An 18,607-nucleotide genomic window follows, 5' to 3' on the forward strand; every position below is an offset into this window, starting at 1 on the left:
GAGGGTGAACTTAATTGATGGCAACAACATAAACATAATACTTAGTTAACTCGGCATGAACAATACTTTTGCAAGAGAGAGATTTTAGAGAACGTGACAACAGTTGAGGACCGGATTTATGTGGAGCCGGTCCCCCCTCCAATAGGCATTTGTATTATAGATTCTCCCATCAAGAGAGACTTAGTACAATACAATCTTTGTGTTTCTTGTGACCTAGGTGATGCAATGAAGATGGAAATATTCATGCATGACGATCATAACATAAACTTTGCAAAAAGCATTAACTATCCCAAGCCTCAGTCCCAAGGCCTCAAACATCTTCAAAGGTGGAGAGAGCTAGCGGGGAATGAGGATAGGGAAGAGGAAGAAGAAACATTCCATAGGAGAAAGAAGTAGTTCCTCACTTATCATCATTCTTCTTGCTAGCATACATAACAACATAGTAATGAATATGGAGAAGATGGCAAGCTTAAGCATTGAAGCATGGCTCTTGGTTGGATTTGCATTCCATAGTCAAGAGTGTCGGTGTAGGCTCTCAACTTCTCTACTAGCTTGAAGAAGGAGATGGAGCTCTTGCACTTTGTACCTCACACAATGAGAGGGTGTGTGTGGGCAAGTATACCCCCCAAGATAGCCCCCTTCTTGCTTTGGTCGACCCCCCCTTGTAGCTCAAGCTTGAAGCTCATTGGACCCCTGCAAGACTAGCCAATCACATGCTGGATGCATTATAAGCAACGAGGGTAGTCTTGGGACAGGTGTCCCCCTTTCCCCTTTGAGAGAGAGGACTTGATAAATGCAAAAACAATTAATTAAATCTACTAAATTATCATTAGACTCCTTGGGAGGCCAACCAATAGGCTTTAGGCACACCATGAGGGAAACATGAGGAGGAGCTTGACAAGTGTCCTATTTGCTTTCTTTGTACCAAGTCCGCCTTGTGCTGGAAGGTGTGTGTGTTCTCTCTCATCCCCCTAGCTTTAGGGCTCGCCCCCTCTCTTGTAGGGATGGAATTTGACTTTTTGAACACCTTACCTTAGTCAGCAAGCATAACAAAGCACCTCAAGCTTGGGTAGTGTTCCCACAAGCACCTCAAGCTCCCTAGTCGGCAAGCACGACAAGCACCTCAAGCATCTTAGTCAGCAAGCACGACAAGCACCTCAAGCACCTTAGTCATCAAGCACGACAAGCACCTCAAGCTTGGGCCGCGTTCCCACCTCAAGCTCAACCCTATCTTACCTAGGGTCAAAGGACTTTTTAACACTAACCTTTGGAGGTCTTCAATGAAGCTAACCCTAAGGCCTTTTAAGCTCCATTGGTTAGCCTTGCTCTTTGACAAACCATCTCTCATTTGGACCCCTTTACCATTGGCCCCGAGTTGAGATAGATTTATAAGCACATGTCTATATTCTAACCCCTGTTCCAGTTTATTCTCCCACATTAAATGATCAATTTAATATGAGAAAATCATTTGGGTTGGTAAGATGTTAGATTTTATGAAATCTTGTGTGCATTCTTCTACCTTGGAAGAGACTGTAACGGTTGCTTCATGAACTTGGGTGGCAATTTTGGCCACACTTGTGGTGAGGATGAGTTCGATGTTTTTTTTGTCTTGGTGAGGGCATGCTCATTTTTGTCTTGCTTTTGAGACTCCAAGGAGGAGAGATGTGTCTCAAGGGATGCAAGAAGCACCTAGAGCTCTGCATTCTCATCCTTGAACTCTCGAATTTGAAATTGAAAATGATCCATCAAATCCATCCATGGGGTGGGCAGGAAAAATGCATTCGCTTAATAGGAGAGAGAGAGCCTCCGCATTGCATCATAGCTTGAAGAAGCCCCCTTCATAAGGAAAGGCCATGTACTTTGTAGGTTAGGCCGACCTTGAGCCTATACCTTCCCCGTGGTCACATGAGCTTGTTGCAATTGAGGAAATTGTAATACCATCTCTCACATGCGACTTGAACATGCTCTTAGAAGAGACTCCAATGCATAATTGATCTGGTCATTGCACAACTTCGTAGGCCCAATCATTAACATGTTTGGCTAGGCTTCGACCCGTTGCCATCCTAGTTGCCTCTACTTTATTTGCACGCCACTGAGTCCATGTTCAATTCACGACCTACACTCCCCCCACTCTTTAATCCAGGCCATCAACGTGTAGGGCATATATGGAAATACCTTTTTCTCTAAGTCCTTGTTTAGTAGGACAAAAAATGTACACCTTTCTCCCTTTTCCTCTAGACATGTGAATGCCATAAACAAGAGTAAATGGAGAGAGACTGCTAGATTGTGGTGCTCATCATGTGTGCCTCGTCAATTGTGTACAAGGAAGACTCAAGGGCGATTGGAATGTTTAGGTTCTCGTATACAAACTCCGGTAAAATTAGCTCATATGCAGGTTCTCTCAAGTTGAGTCTCAACATGCGCTTCCATTCTCTCTCTCTCTCTCTCTCTCTCTCTCTCTCTCTCTCTCTCTCTCTCTCTCTTGCTCGTTATGTTTCATCAAATCCAACACTAGCTCACCTTGCAAGCTAACGAGATAAGCCCATGTTCACACAACAAGAAAGCCCTTCAACCCTCCATACTCTCTCTCTCTCTCTCTCTCTCTCTCTCTCTCTCTCTCTCTCTCTCTCTCTCTCTCTCTCTCTCTCTCTCTCTCTCTCTCTCTCTCTCTCTCTCCCCTCCCCCCCCCTTCCCCTTGCTTCTCTCTCTTGGTAATACACACACAAGCATGCATCCACATAGTGAGGCTCGACATTTCCCCCTCTCCTTACCTAAAATGAGGTGAAAGTGAAATCCCCAATGTCTCCTGCGACATAAGAGAGGAAGTAGGGGCAATTTATCATTTGGAATAAGCGCTCAAGTAAATGTGATCCTTTTTTCTTCTCCTACGATGACAAACTTATCAAAATCTATGGAGAATCTATGATTATCATGATGTTGTAAGGGCCTGGGCTCTCTTTCTTTGTCAAGTCTATGTCTATTAAAAGCTTTAGCCAATCGCGAATGTGCATCAATTCATATGTGAAGCCCAACATTAGGTGCCTAGTATTGCTTTCGTGCACCATGCAACAAAAATAGCACGCTTCCACAAATGCAGACAACATCTACAATGAGATTTGTGCCTCTCTTCTAGGAATGAACATCCGATTATAGGGAGCATCCACAGATGATTGGGGATAAAATCCTCAGGCACAAGCCATAAGGTCAAAAGGACAGTTCTTATGAATTAATATTTTCAAGCAATTTGGGAATATGCCTCCCAATCTTGGCTCACATGCAACAAAAACTACTTATTATGAAGTCCCTACAAGTCATCAGAAATTGAGTTTTAAATGCAAATCACCACCCAATGAAATAAGCTTATCCCCAAGGCAATCTGTGCACTTTGCAAACCTTAGCAAAGCTACATAAAATCAGTAGCAAAACAGGTAGAGCTTTGGTGATAACTGGTTTTCGTGACATCATAATGTTTTTCAAACATGAAGGGACAAACTTGTGAACTAGCTATCACTTACCCACAACACAACTATAGAAGTACACAATTTCTTGAATGCACCATATGTATAAAAAATGCAACAGTTTAGGCCAGTTCACATGTAGGCTAGGTTGTCAACATGTTGGCAACCCGCAACCATGATTGCATAGTTCACATGTGAAGAGGTGTGCAACTGAAAAGTGACGAGTGAGGGTAAATTTGAAGCTCTCTAAAGGCGATAAAATTCCTAGCAGCAGTAAACTCCAAGCATAATGGTCAGCGAACAAGTTGAAATCTTTTGTGATCTTCTGTGGTTGCAATGCTGCTCCACCTCACAGGGTAGGAGTGGGCTCGCAACCAGCGCCCAAAAAGTGTGCAACAAATTTCCAAGCAGTCTCCACGGAAATAAGAAATTCTCGCAACTAGTTGGGCACATGTTGGCAACTTGAGACCCATGTGAACTAGCTCTTAGATCTCATGCCATGGAAGATTGTATCATATCAAACAGTGCCTTCACATTTATACACATGAAGCATATTGCATCAACTTTCTACAATTTGGCTTTATCTCATCCCACCTTTTTTGAATTTATCTTGGGTGTTAAGCCACATCTTAGATCTATAAGCAAGATATCTTAGGGGAACCACACATAAACATAGTTCCTAAAAGCTGCAAGTGCAATCCTTTGTCCCTTGTCGTCTTTCATCAATAACATTGTAAACCCTCCAGTTGCATAGCACAACTCTATCTCTCCATTTTCAAAACACTCATTAGCAGGGTGATTCTTCACCTTGTTCTTAAGAGAAACAAGAGAGAAATGCAGCTGTCATTTTGGACTTAGTTTAACAAGGTGAAGAGTTATATTGGCCTACATAAGAGGATTAGAAAGAGTGTATGTGACCCACTACTCAATGTCCCTTTTTACATAAATAGAAAAAAACAAATGTCATTGATCAACTATATCTCGCACTCTTGACGTATGGATTAGACAACGTTTAGTTAACGACTTTGCCACCATTAACTTGCCGAGTGGCACTTGCCACTAATGCACAAGCTTGCTACCAAGAATTCCATGTTTCCTCGGGACAGAGAGCGAGAGGATCTGTACAACAGTAGTACAACAGGACGACGCAGCTGGGTCATGCAGAGGCGTTTTGGAGGCGGGCTAGCTGAGCGTAGAGGCCGGAGGGGCGTTTGATGAGCAGGGAATGGGGGCCGAGCTCAGCGACGCGCCCATTTTCCACCACAGCGATGAAGTGGGCGCTCTTCACGGTAGCCAGGCGGTGCGCTACCACCAGCACTGTCGCTCCTGTCCGCGCTGCTGCCCTCTCTAACGCCTCCTGGACCTTTCCTTCCGATTCTGCATCCAGTGCGCTCGTAGCTTCGTCAAGCAGCATTACCCTCCCCTGCCTCAGCACCGCCCTGGCTATGGCGATCCTCTGCTTTTGCCCCCCTGACAGTTTCACTCCCTTGTTCCCCACTTGCGTCTTGTACCCCTCCGGTAAGGTGCTCACAAATCCATCTGCATTTGCCACTCTTGCTGCATCTCTCACTTCTGCGTCTGTGGCTTCTGCCCTCCCATATTTAATATTTTCCTCTATTGTCCCTGTAAAGAGAACAGGTTGTTGCTGCACCAGGGCCATCTGCTGCCTAAGCCAATTTATCCCAAGCTTGGATATGTCGACACCATCGAAGCGGATGTGCCCACTTTGTGGCTCGTAGTATCGTTGAAGCAGAGCCAGGACCGAGCTCTTGCCACATCCACTTCTTCCCACAAGCGCTACTGTCTTCCCTGCTGGTACATCTAAGTTAAAGTTGCGCAACACCAAGTTTTCAGGTCTTGAGGGGTATGCAAATTTTACTTTTGAAAACTCTATTCGTCCTGCAGTTGTCGTCATACCAGTGTCATCATTTTCATCGTCCTCCATTTTGGGCCCTATGATAGACGCTATCGTGTTGAAGGATTTTCTTGCACTCTCCAGTATGGGGGCAACAAACATGGCCTCTCCCAAGCTATCTGCTGTGAATGTCAGAACTTGTGATGCTTGTAGGCATCGCAAAAATGTGGACTTCTTAGCTCCCACCAATAAAGCGCTCACATACAGGACGAAGCTGATAGCGAGTAGCAGAGAACTATGGCCCATGGTTATGATGAGACCGATGTATAAACTTTTCTTTGAGTTGATACTGAGTGGCCCTTTGAGGCTCTGCTCAAATTGATTAATAATTTTATCTTCTGCAGTCAGTGAAGCCACTGTTCTCATATTGTTGATAGCCTCGCCAGCAATTGCGTTGGCATTTGCAGATGCCTCCTTCATTTCCTTTGAATGTGTACATTTGACATCTTTGCCCTTTGCACATCGAATCAACACAGTAGATGTTCTCAGATTATGGATTGAACAACCTTTAAGGGAAACTTTTGTGATGAACTTACCCTTTGAAGGGAACCGAACGTTGTCACGGGCAAGATGGCCATCATTACAAGAGCCAGTGGCCAGGATGCTTTAAGGGAGAGTCCAATACATACGCAGAGAGTAGAAGCTGTCTTTATCATTGTGCCAGTGAAGTCTGTTACAACTGAGTTGATGGGAGTTGCAATCTCCAGGAAGGTTTCCATCAGAGCACCACTGTTGTTTTGTTCTTGATCATACCAGCCGACTTTTTTCTTCAAAAGTGCTGCACTCGAGAAACAAATTTTTTGATTGTACTAGCAAACAACTACCAGTTCTAATGCTGTAAAACTAATGCACATAGTGGTAGTCATAGCTTGCAAGGTTGTCATACACACAACAGATTGAAAAAGAGTCATACACCATCTTTGATTTATGAAAGCTAGAAATGAGAGATCAGTATATAAACATCGAAATACACTCATTCTTGTTTTGGTGTGGAGATGTGTGCACTTGTTAACCAATTCAAGCCATCATAGAGAGAGCTAGATGGCAACTTAGATAACACATCGGCAATGATTATATCAGAGTGACGAAAGTTGGGATCAAGTTATGGTATCAAGAAGGGAAAGAAAGCAAGAAGATTACACAATTGAGGGATCAAGAAAAGGGAGAAATCACACATGTTAAAGAGGATAAACCACATATACAAGATGGGAAGTAACAAAGAGGGGAGAATAATGCAATAATTAAGATGATCTATTGCAGAAATAGGATGCGTCTCTTACACATGAACCCAAGGCTAAACCCAAGAATAGGACAAAAAGTTGGCACCAAGACAAAGAAGGGGAAGGAATGAAGAGAGGACTGCAGGTAGAGGAGACTTAATTGAGACAGAGGTAGAGAGAGAGAGAGAGAGTGACTCAAGAGCAATAAGTCAATAACTCTGGAGGATGTTTATACTACTCGATAATGAGAATGAGAGGCAAAGGGTCAGTTATATACCAGTAAAATGGAGATGCCTTAGTTTATGATTGACATGCTCTGATAAATGAGTCGCATCATCAAATAATGACAAGTGGCATAAAAAGTTAATAAATAAGCCACCCCAACTAAAACTACGTCACATCAGTTAAAAAGCTAATAAATGGGCAAAAAAGTGATAAAATGCATATGTAGGGCCATTGTGGCATACAACCACGCTGTACACCCTAAAATGACACCATCTGGTGATGACATATCTCCAACATCTCTTTAGTGTCGGATGTGTGGTCCAACTCTACCAGGAAGAAGATAATCCAATCTAGGTTAAGGTAGAGGCTTGGTGAGAAGATCTGCAAGATTGTTAAGGGCGGGACAATACTCCAAGCCGATACGACCACCCCAAGGTAATCCCCAACAAAGTGGTAATGAACATCAATGTGCTTAGTACAACCAACAAACAAAAGGATTATGTGCTAAAGCGATAGCACTCTGGGCGTGCCCTTTGACGCACATATGGGCCTTTAGCATCTTCATGAAGAGCTCTAGAAAGGACATCTATCTGGAATGCAGTGAAAGAAGATGGAATGGTGTTTTACTTCTGACATTTCCATGATATGAGAGAATTACCAAAGAGAAGGCAATAACCAGTAGTGGATCTTTGTTTGTCAACACAACCAGCCCAATCAGAATCATTATAACCAACAAGAATATTCCTGCTAGTGTAGTGAATACCATAGTCAATAGTCCCACAAACATGCCAAAGTACTTAATGAGCGCCTTGCCAGTGAGAGAGACAAGGCTTACTAGAATACTAACTCAAGATATGCATATCACAGACGAAGCACTCACTGTTGAATGTCACCGTCTCTCTCCCCCCGCCCCCCCCTTCCCCCTTTCCCCTTCCCCTTTTACCTCGCAAGCCCTCTCCCCACTCGCACATCCCTCTCTACTATCGCTTGCTTCTTTCTCGCTATCATAGTTGCAGCCCCTCGACCCTCCCTCTTGCTCGTGCATTGTAACGAGGTGGCACTACGAGCCAAGAATAGACTGAATAGACTTTAGATGCTTCAAAACAACTGAACTAAGAGAGAGAGACTTCACACGAGACATAAGAGTGGAGGAGTTCCACCCTTAGAGTGCATTGGACCCAAACTTTCAGTATTTATTTCATGGCTTCAATATGGTACAACACTGGCGCCACTGCTCTCTATCTCCCGCAGGAAGCATGCCAGAGAGTGAACCTTGAGTTCATATATAAAGGGCCTTGGCCATCCAAAAGCAATTTACATGAAAAGCATTAAGTCTAAAAGCATCTGGTCCCAAAAGCTAGCGCTAAGAGCTGTCAGCACAGTTCAGGGAAATCTGTACAATTACCACGTCAACATGTCAGTGCAAAATGCGAGCGTCTGTACAGTTGCCTGCCACATCATCAGTTTGCACACAATTTATTGTGTGAGTGTGTCTTCAGTTTAGGCCCCATGGATCGGGGTTCAATAAGTTGTTGGGGTTAGGATTTTAATCCTAACCCATGGGCCACTTGACAAGGCTCTGTAAGTTGGTGAGGATTTCTTCTTCTTCTTCTTCTACTAGGGTTTAGGCCCCTTGGCCAGGATCTGCAGGTAGGCTAGGGAATCCTAACCCTCTGGGTCTTCACTGGCTTGACACATCAGCAATTTGTGACATCCCTCCTCCTTGAAAGAAGAGTAATCGCCGTGATTAAACAACTCAAGTTAGAGAAAAAAATATCTGACGATCATTCTGAGGTCATTCAGTTTTCGCATTCCATGTCGGAGCTCTTGATATTTTGGCATAGCAAAATTAGCCATCACACCTAGATCGCGTTGATCTGTAACGGGTGTCTCGATGCACTAAAGTTACATACCCAGGCAATCTCATCTTATTAGGAATATTTAGTGGAAATAGCCATTTAGGTCCAGGCCATGAGGTATTCAACGACTCCCTCATCACTCCTCCCGCAAATAACCTAAAAAAGTTTGGGCCATGAGATATAGAGGCCTTTTACAACCAAACACTTCCTAGACTACAATCTGTATCGCTTGGAGGTTCCAAGAGTAAATACTTCTCTGAGTGTTTCCAATTTCCTTTTTAATACTTTTTCCGCAAATCACCAACAAGGTTCGGGCCATGAGTAAAATACCAATTTGCAAGCATTGAATACTCTTGTAGATAACCAACAAGGACCGGGCCATGAGTATTCAAAGTTTTTCTAAGAAAACATTGAAATTAATATCAAAACTAGAATCAAGCAATCTTAAGTCGGCACCAAAACAAGTTCAAAACAGATAAAATCCATTTCAAACAATTTCTCAAAAAGATTCTCAAACAATTTCTCAAGCAAAATTTCAAGCAAATGATTCTCCTTGATGCAAAAGAGTGGATCTCCAGCTCCATGTTCCCAAATGCTCATAGTATTACCCGTTGTCTATGAAAAGCACCCTAAACATAATTTTGACCTATGCTGCAGAAACCCTAATTTGCTGTTGAAAAGCCTATGTTTTTCAAAATTGTCAAAATCAAAATCCTCTCATGTCAATGCGTATGGCTCGTCGAGAGGATCAACTTTGACTTCCGTTGCATATCCAAATTCTCAACCGTTGAAAAGATTTTTAGAGGCCTCTGCGACACAGACTAGCGTCAAAAAGCATGTTTTAGGAGCTTTTTCGACAAAGTTTTGTACTTTCATCTATCTAGCTTGGGTCAGTACCCAGGTAATCTGGTACCAGTCCTGCTTTGATCTTGCCTTTTCTGCCGCGTTCCTCAGCTGCTCTAGAACTCTCTGGGCTTGTCTTCAGTTGGTCCTTGCCGTGCCTTTTTGGGGCACTTTGCGGAGATGTGCCCTTGTTCCCTGCAACCAAAACACTTTCCCTCTTTGATATAGTTAGCCCTTTCTCGAAGAGTCAGTCTGGGTTGTGTATCCTTCTTTTCTTGGGAACTCTTTTCTTTCTACTTTCATTGTTGGAGGTTTGTCTGGTTCTCTGAGTCAAGATCTCATTAGTGGGGTAAGTCAAATTTTCCAAATGTATCAAGAAACCCCGTTTCGCATGACCCATTAATTCTTGAATAGAATTCGACTTTTGTTCAGTAATCTCGGATCTTTATAGGGAGTCCGCAGCAAAACCGCTCAATTTGTTCTTCAAAGGTGATCTTCTTAAATGAAGAGGTTGGTAGAAAAGAGTCCCAAAACCTATCGCAATAAGCGTCCAAAGAATCTCCCTTGGTCATCCGAAGATAGTTCCAAGCGGTTCGTACATCTCGTTTGTACTCCCGAGTCAGCCAAGAAAAAACAAAGAGCCTTTTGAATTTCAACCACTTGACTGGAGCTTCTTTGTAAGGATTCTAATCGCTAATCCTTAATATAAAACTCATGATTAAGACTTAAGAAACTGAAACTGAACTTAGAACAAGACTTAGAAAACTCTGTGTTTGATTGATTGATGATTTGTTTTAAAACTGAGTACAATAGGCTCCTTATATAGGAGACGAAGAGACACAAATGAAAAGACACGTCTCATGGTGAAGAGACACGACTTTAGACGTAAAGACACATCATTTCGGCGAAGAGCTGCAACCATTGGGCGAAGAGTCGCACTCGTAGAGCGAAGGGGTGTGACCAGTCGTCGAAGGAGTGTGGCTTTTGGCGAAGAGGCACGTCTCTTGAGCGAAGGGTCGTGACCATCCAAGCGTAGGGGTTCTCCTTGGCATGGCACTTTGCGTATCTGCAACTAGGAGTAGATGTATTGCTGTTAACATAGTCACAATCGTGACATTTCCTCTCTCTTTAAATAAAACCCAGGGTAGTTGAAGAAAACTCCAGGAGAAGGAAATGTATTGTTGTAGTACTTCTGCATCCAAAGCTCTTTCTGTTAAGTCCCACGTCATGGCACTGTTATTGACCATGACTATTTTGCTAAACTGTGAAATGATCATATTTGCAACTTGTCTCATCTTTGTCAAAAGTATGAGTATCACATTTGCAACCTAATTATTGCCTTTGTCAAAGTCATTTGTAACTTCGAGCTTTGTCCAAGAAAAGATTGAATCTGATCTGCTTTGAGTGAGCTTATTGGTAAACTGACTTGAGTTTTCTGTTGAATGATGACTACTAGTCGGAAATTTGTAAAGTATTCTATTGGTTTGTCTGGAACAGTAAACTCCTTTTGAAGGGATGTCGTAGACTGAGACAGAGTAGTTTTTGGAGGTATATCCATCTGTAAAGGTTTATCAATAGAACAAGTTGTGTCCAAAGATGACTGAAGTCGTGTTGCAAGAGTTTGTATCCGCTTTATCCTTTGCACCACTGAAGGCAAGGACTGCAATCTTCAAGTTTGAAGAATTATCATTCACCATAGCATCTGGTATCTGTTTAGAGACAAAGACTATATTTTGCAAGGGCGGTGACGAGGCGAATTTTCCTGCCTGAATCACGGCCAAAGAAGGGTTTATATGCTTGTCCGTTGTCACACAAGAATGGAAATCTTCTGAATCTTCAGCTTTCTCAACGGGTATTAAGGCTTCCAATTGAGAAGGGGGAGGTCGAGGGAGCTGTTGCCTCTTAGACCTCTGAAGGATCCTCTTGCACAAGGAAAGGATCAATAAATCTGGAACTGTATCACCATGAGATAAGAAAGACTTAAATGTAGGGCATGGCTCGTGAGGGGAAACTTGTCCAGCGTCATGGCGTTCACGATCGAGTACTTGACTAGGGTCGGATATATGTGCCACTAAGTAAGTCCATCGTGATATTGTTGATGATCTGTTGGAAGCTTCATATTGCTGCTTTTGTTGCTGATGATTCCAATAAGAAGTTGGTTGCTTAGAACTGTAACTTTTCCAAGAATATTCATGCTGAGACTTTTGTTGCTCGCATGAAGATACTTTGTGTCTCGTTGTCTCTGAGAAACCATGCTTTGGGTGAGAAAATTTGAGTTCCGAAGGCTTTTGTTTGAGTGGTTCTTCCTGGTCGACCACTGAAGCGTTGGAAGAAGATGCATGTATTGTCCGAGAAGTTGTTGGGTGACTCCGGGAAGCGTTTCGCATCTGTATCTGATCCAAGCGAATGTGAATTGATGCGAGGTTTGTTGAAAGTCCTGCCATCTGCTTTTTGAGAACTGCTATCGGGTTCTCGGGTAAAATATCGTTGTCACCTTCTTCGGACATATTGACAGCTCAGAGGGAATATCGTCCACGTAACTCAGTTACGTGATGAACGCAAAGCCTTTGAACCCATATGGAGAATTGGCCATGGCACATTCACAGGGATTGAAGTTCCATTGTCGGCTACTGAAATTTGATTGCCAAAGGAAAGGGGCGTGTCCACACGAGCGGGCAATACTCGGAAAATGGCTAGCAGAGGGGGGCGATCAAAGTTGGGTCAGCAAGGGGTGCTGAATTTTGCTTACGATGCCTTCATTTTATGCAAGCGGTGGCTGAATTTCTTTTTTACGATGCTTGCTGAGAGGCTTTGTTTTTCTGCTGATGTGGCATTAAATTGTAACATCATCCTATAACTTGTGGTTACATGGCATCAAGTGATGATGTGGCAAAATTTTTTAAAGGCTGCTTATGCTTGGGCGATTAAAGCACAGCCAGCGATCTGTTTTTTTGAAAATCAGCGTCAGTATTCCAGCGTGTACGCTTCAGCAATTGCCAGCGCTGGGAGGAAGAGCAGCGTGCGATATCTGCAAGCGCTGGGTTGGAGGCATTTTGTTTACGTAGAGGTTTTGTGGCTGGAGATTGTGAAGGGTGTTCACATTAAAGGGTGAATGGCCACTTAATACGGAAATTGAGGTACTCATGTAGCGTTAATAAAACTGAAACGCTGCTGGTTAATTTACTTTGCGTAAAAAAAACTTCACGAAGGGCAGCCAGCACAAGGCAGCCAGACAGTGAAAGGATGCAACGCTTGGAGATGGCATCGCGAAGGGGTGTGTCGCGAAGGGTATCCAGCCAACGAGGAGCCAACGAGGAGACACTTGCACGCCAGGAGTGTGTCTGTTCACTTGAAAGAGCGCAAGCACACAGGTGCCAAGAGGTGTAGGGTGTGTCCCTTCACCAAGGGGTGTGTGCCCCTTCACCAAGGAAGGCAACACATGAAGGGGCATACGCGGAACAAGCACCTGCTGCCGGGCCACGCTTGTAGAGAATCAGCAAGCACGTGAGCCCAAGCTTCGGGTAAAATGCATGTCATCTTTGTGCAAGGCAATGTTTGCTTCGAGAGCGGGTGAGGTTAAGTACGCCGGCTAGTATCCATCAAGAAAGCCCACCTTTCTTCTGCTTCCATACAACTGCGGGAAGGGCGGGAGAGGGGAGCGGCGAGGGTGAGAGGCTCACAACCTTCGAGTCCCGGGAAAAAAATTTACTCTGATACCACTGTAAGGATTCTAATCGCTAATCCTTAATTAAATACTTAAACTCATGATTAAGACTTAGAAAACTGAAACTGAACTTAGAACAAGACTTAGAAAACTCTGTGTTTGATTGATTGATGACTTGTTTTAAAACTGAGTACAATAGGCTCCTTATATAGGAGACGAAGAGACACAAATGAAAAGACACGTCTCATGGTGAAGAGACGCGACTTTAGACGTAAAGACACATCCTTTCGGCGAAGAGCTGCAACCATTGGGCGAAGAGTTGCACTCGTAGAGCGAAGGGGTGTGACCAGTCGTCGAAGAAGTGTGGCTTTTGGCGAAGAGGCACGTCTCTTGAGCGAAGGGTCGTGACCATCCAAGCGTAGGGGTTCTCCTTGGCATGACACTTTGCGTACCTGCAACTAGGAGTAGATGTATTGCTGTTAACATAGTCACAATCGTGACATTCTTTCCTCAAAAGAAGAGTGGACCACCAAGTTCAAGCATTTCCTGCAGCCCTCCTAATCTTGGAGTGCTCTGAGTAGTGCCCTCCGGAGAAGGCTATGTTAAACTGCTGTGGATGAAGGCGAAGCCCTCGGAGCATCTTGGAATCCAAAAAAGGATTCAAATATTATCGAGTGTCCACCTTCTTTAAATTCTTTGTTTTCTTGCTCTTGTCTTCGAGGAAGTAATATTGGTTGGCTCTGTAGAAGTGCTTCTTTGCATAAAACATATGGTCATCGGTGTCCAAACTGTCAGAGGATGACTCCTCCATAGAGCTATCAAAAACTGGTTGAAACTTGAGTTTCGTTGCCTTTTTTTTGCTCTTTCCGAAGCTTTTCTTTCTACTTTGCTTTTTGCCTTTTTTTGTCCTCCTCGCTCGAGTCGAAAGAGCTAGAAGAACTGTCAGAAGAAGAGGAAGACGAAGAACTGGGTAGTCCTTCAAAGCGTACTCGCTTCTTCTGCTTTCTTGCAGATGCAAAAGAAGATTGACGGCCCAAATAACCAGGGTAGTTGGTCCCCTTGCGTTTTTTCAATTGCTTTTTGGATTGATTCTTCGAGTCCAAAAGCTGACTAATCTGAGTCTGAACCACCTCTTGAAGTTCTTGTTCTGTAAACATCCTCGGAGAAGGAGGTTTCCTGATTGCTGGTTTGATTGGTGGTTCGGTGGCTTTTTGCCATTGAGTGTGCACTTCTGCGATGGATTGCTGAGACAAAAATTTTGCGAACTGAGGGTCTTTCGCAAACTTAATCATCTGCTTTGTGCACTTGTCAACTTGTTGTCGACGCTGCATCTCTTGAAGTTCATACTTTGTAGGCTGAGGTCATACTTTGTAGGCTGAGGTGGCCCGTACTCTTCCTCTGTTAATTCGTTTAAATCTTCTGCTTGTGTCCTCTTGCCTCAGCGGATGCAGAAGAAGTCGATTGATTCTTTTTGGAATACATAAGTGTCGCAAGATAAGGGATCGGATTTCTTGATAGAAGAGAAATCGGCCATGCTCTGATACCACTGTAACAAACTTGGACACCCCAAGTCAAGTTTCTACCGCGACACAACAGAGATTCACTTCAAATTACTTCACAGATCACAAGAGCGTTGACACGGCCCGGTGTAGTTCCGTGCCAAGAGATATTGGCCCAAAAGACTGGCGCCCCTTTCGGTATTTATTTTTATATTAATCTTTGAGCAAAGTACAACTGAGCCCGCGGGTACTCGCTCTCAAACTCTGCATCTAGATGCTCTGCAGAGTGAGCCCCTAAGGCCACTTATAAACATTACAAAGGGTTGTTAAAAGCAAAGCCCCAAAAGCATCTAAATCAAAAGCAAAACTGTCCCAAAAGCTGCCAATGTAATTTGCGGAGATCCATACGCTGTTGTCAACGCAAAAAGCAAAAAATCCGTATGCTGCTGTTGCATCAGCACAGTCAACACGTATCGCGGAAATCCGTACAGCCATGTCAGCCTGTCAGGGCATTATCTGGGCGTCCGTACTGGTTGCCACGTCAGCATGCGTCTTTGTCTGGGTGGCACTGCCATGTCATCAATTTGTCACACAATAAGAGCATCAAGATGCATGCTGAGAGCAGGTGTGGGCACAGATGTCTTGTTTAGTCATTGAGGAGATGTGCCAGAGGCTTGAGCGTCTCCTCTAGCCCGAGGAGCTATAGGAAGCCCTCAGGGTACTTCCTAGGGGTAGTTGCCCAAGGGAAGATGGTTTGACTCCCGGTTTGTTCTTAAGAGTACTGGGAGATGCTTGGTCGAGACCTCTGTAGTGCTTACCAGCACATTCTGCACACTGGCTGACAGCATGAGCGAGGGATCGATCTACCTTGTCCCCAAGGAGGGAGGCTCCTTGGACGAAATTTGTCAGTGGCGACCCACCACCATTCTCAACTCAGCCTACAAAATCTTAGCAAAGGCTTTGAGTTTGAGAATACAACTGCTACTTAAGAGCATTATACATGAGACACAAACAAGCCACTCTTGCCCTCAGTTAGTTGACGAGCTTCTCAGCATAGAGGGCCCGCGGGATTCTAACTTTGCTTAAGCATTAATATAAAAATAAATACCGAAAGGGGTGCCAGATTTTAAGGCCAATACCTCTGGGCACGGAACTACGCGGGTTGTGTCGACTCTATTTTAAAAGTGTGATAAAGTTGTGAAGTATTCTAAGTGATTCTCTCGTGTGTCGTGCTAGATTTCCGACTTGGGGTGTCCAAGTCTGTTACAGTGGTATAAGAGCTCAATCGATTTTCCTTGCACCGGGAAATCTGATCCTTTTACCACGGCACATGGATTCAAACGACGAATCCCGCAAGAATCAAATGAACCCACTCGACAATTTCGTATCGGGTGAAAGTACAGGAAATTGAAATGAGCAATTGGAACAAGAGTATGAACGGATGGAGATGCAGCGTCAACAGCAGGTTGATGCTTGTGCCAAGCAGTCGTTAATGAGGTGCATTCCCGATGGCGTACGGCCATCGATTCACCATTAAAGTCCGCACTGAAGAAACTACCTGCCCCGCGAATGTACAGTGAAGATGAACTTGATGATGTGATGGAACGACGAGTTAACCAAATATTGAAGATCACGAAACCTCCAAAGAGACGCAGCAAGGGAACATATTACCCTGGTTATTTGGGTCAACAGTCTTCGTTTGCAAATGCACGAAAAGTCAAGAAGCGTGTACGCTTCGAGGGTGTGTCCAGCTCGTCCTCATCCTCTTCTGATAGTTCCGATAACTCTTCCTCTTCTGATTCCAGTAATGAGGACAAAAAGGGCAAGAAACGAAAGAAGAACAAACACATAAAAAGAACAAGAAGGCCAAGAAAAGCAGATCCTAGCGCAGATCTCGGACATTTTCTGAGAGTTCTGAGGAGGATTCATCCTCTTCTGAGAGCTTGGATTCCGATGACGAGATGTTTTATTCAAAGAGCAAGCACTTTTATAGAGCCAATCAATACGACTTTCTCGAAGATGAGAGCAAGAAGACCAAAGAATTTAAGGAGGGCAGACAAGCAATAAATTTGATACCTTTTCAGGTTTTCGAGATGCAGACAAGGCCCTCGCATTTATTCAAGAGTTTGACATAGCTTTTTCTGGAGGGCGCTATTCAGAGCACTCCAAGATGGCAGCCTCCTATTTGAAAGGAAATGCACGGACATGGTGGTCCACTCTTCTATTACGAAAAGAAGTACCGACAAAGTGGCTAAAGTTCAAAGGACTTTTTATTTCCTCATGGCTCACTCAAGAGTACAAACATGACGTGGTTACTGCCTAGAATCATCTACGGATGGCCAAGGCAGATTCTCTAGATACTTATTGGGAGAGATTTTGGGATGTTTTTCTACCCGCCTCATCTTTATGGACTTCCCAAAGAAATACGAGATTACTGCTTATTACAGAAATCTGAGTCCATACATGAGCTGATGGGACATGCTAATCAAGGGTTTGCTATGCATTTAGGTAACTTGACTTATCCAACCGAACAACTTTCGACGAATGACGACAGAAGAAGAGGAAAGAAAGATGCACGTTCCCGATTGACAGAGGAACAGAAAGACGAATACCTCAAAACGGGGAAGTGCTTTGACTGTGGGGAACAAGGACATATATGTGCATGGTGCCCTAGAAAGACACAAGAATGAGAACGACTGGCAGACTGAAATAAAACCGGACGAGGAGATACTCGCTCCAGAACAAATACTGGATAGAAAGTTGAAAGGGATATTGATGTGCTGACAATATTTCTACTTTATGATTTTATGAATGAATAACTTTGAAATGGGAAATTCTCGAAGATGACTCTGATTTATGTACGAAATTAATGTGTTTGAAAGATATGGCTATTTTTAAATAGATAACAGGTGAAATTGAGATTGAGATCATGGCGAATGTGCATATGAATGCAATCGGGAGCAATGACAGCTCCAGAATGAACCTAATCACGATTCGAGATAAGAATCATGAATTTTGAATGATGATGATGACTGATGATGAATGATATGATTGGATACTGTGGTGAGCGCATCAAGAGTTCCCAAGGGATGAGATGGCTACACAACGATAAGATGACTAGACTGAATGATTGAAACACTCTGTTCAGTATGAACTCAGTGTGTCATTGATAAACTAGAATTCTCGGAAATGAACCTGATTTTTGAATACTCACTCACGAGGTGTTCAGTTGTGCGTCGGGAGCACTGATCAATTGGCAGAAGACAGTGGCTTTATGGGTTAGTAGTGCTCCCACGCTCGATTGGTTGCCTGGAAAGGGGCCTGGGCTTTATTCTTGCAGGGACACTAGCACGTTACTTGGGCTGTTAGGTTGGTTTGAATCCGTCACCAGAGCAGCAGATTGCTTCTCTCCTCCTTTCCATCAGGAGGATATTGCTACAATGAAGGTCAGTACGACTTCTCTAGCTGGGTGGCCAACCAGGTGCTGTTGGACACGATGTGGTACATTAGTCTTACTCGATTTTCTCGAGCTCTTGCATCAGCCAACTAGAGCGGCTGATCAGAAATTTCTTGTGTATACGTCAGGGCGAGACACATAGTCCGCTCGGGCCATGGTCTCCTAGCAGGTCATCACTTTACCTTGCTCTTAGGGAGGGTTAGGGATCATCGACCCAACACGACAGAGTAGAGTCCTCCTTGGGAAGCTTGTGGTTAGCGGACTTCTTCCAGGGGGGGAGCCCTGGAAGGAGCTGTTGCTTCATCGGATTCGGCCACAAATGGGCGACCCATGGAGCCCTGAACCCGTTGGATTTTCTCAGAGATATGCAGAGTAGGCTCGAGCACGAGATGGGATGATCGCTTTGTTGCGAGCCTGCTTCGGTCTTGGGGGCAGTTGCTGGGTGGCCTTGAGCAGCATCAATCCAC

The 18,607-nt window shown here is 44.0% G+C and overlaps 1 protein-coding gene across 1 annotated transcript in view; it reads right to left on the bottom strand.

Annotated features, from left to right (window-relative positions):
- Positions 1-4,309: 4,309 nt before the first annotated feature.
- Positions 4,310-18,607, bottom strand: part of LOC147419775 (ABC transporter B family member 19-like) — a 38,976-nt gene continuing 24,678 nt past the window's right edge. The window contains exons 10-11 of the mRNA XM_086506226.1: positions 5,910-6,151; positions 4,310-5,826 (exon numbers count right to left, since the gene is read on the bottom strand). Coding sequence (XP_086362352.1) covers positions 4,615-5,826; positions 5,910-6,151 — 1,454 coding nt within the window. The 3' untranslated portion in view covers positions 4,310-4,614. The remainder of the gene's footprint in view (positions 5,827-5,909; positions 6,152-18,607) is intronic.

The sequence above is a fragment of the Adiantum capillus-veneris genome, chromosome 29 (assembly GCF_014529385.1).
Source record: "Adiantum capillus-veneris isolate H3 chromosome 29, ASM1452938v2, whole genome shotgun sequence".
NCBI classification, from domain to species: domain Eukaryota; kingdom Viridiplantae; phylum Streptophyta; class Polypodiopsida; order Polypodiales; family Pteridaceae; genus Adiantum; species Adiantum capillus-veneris.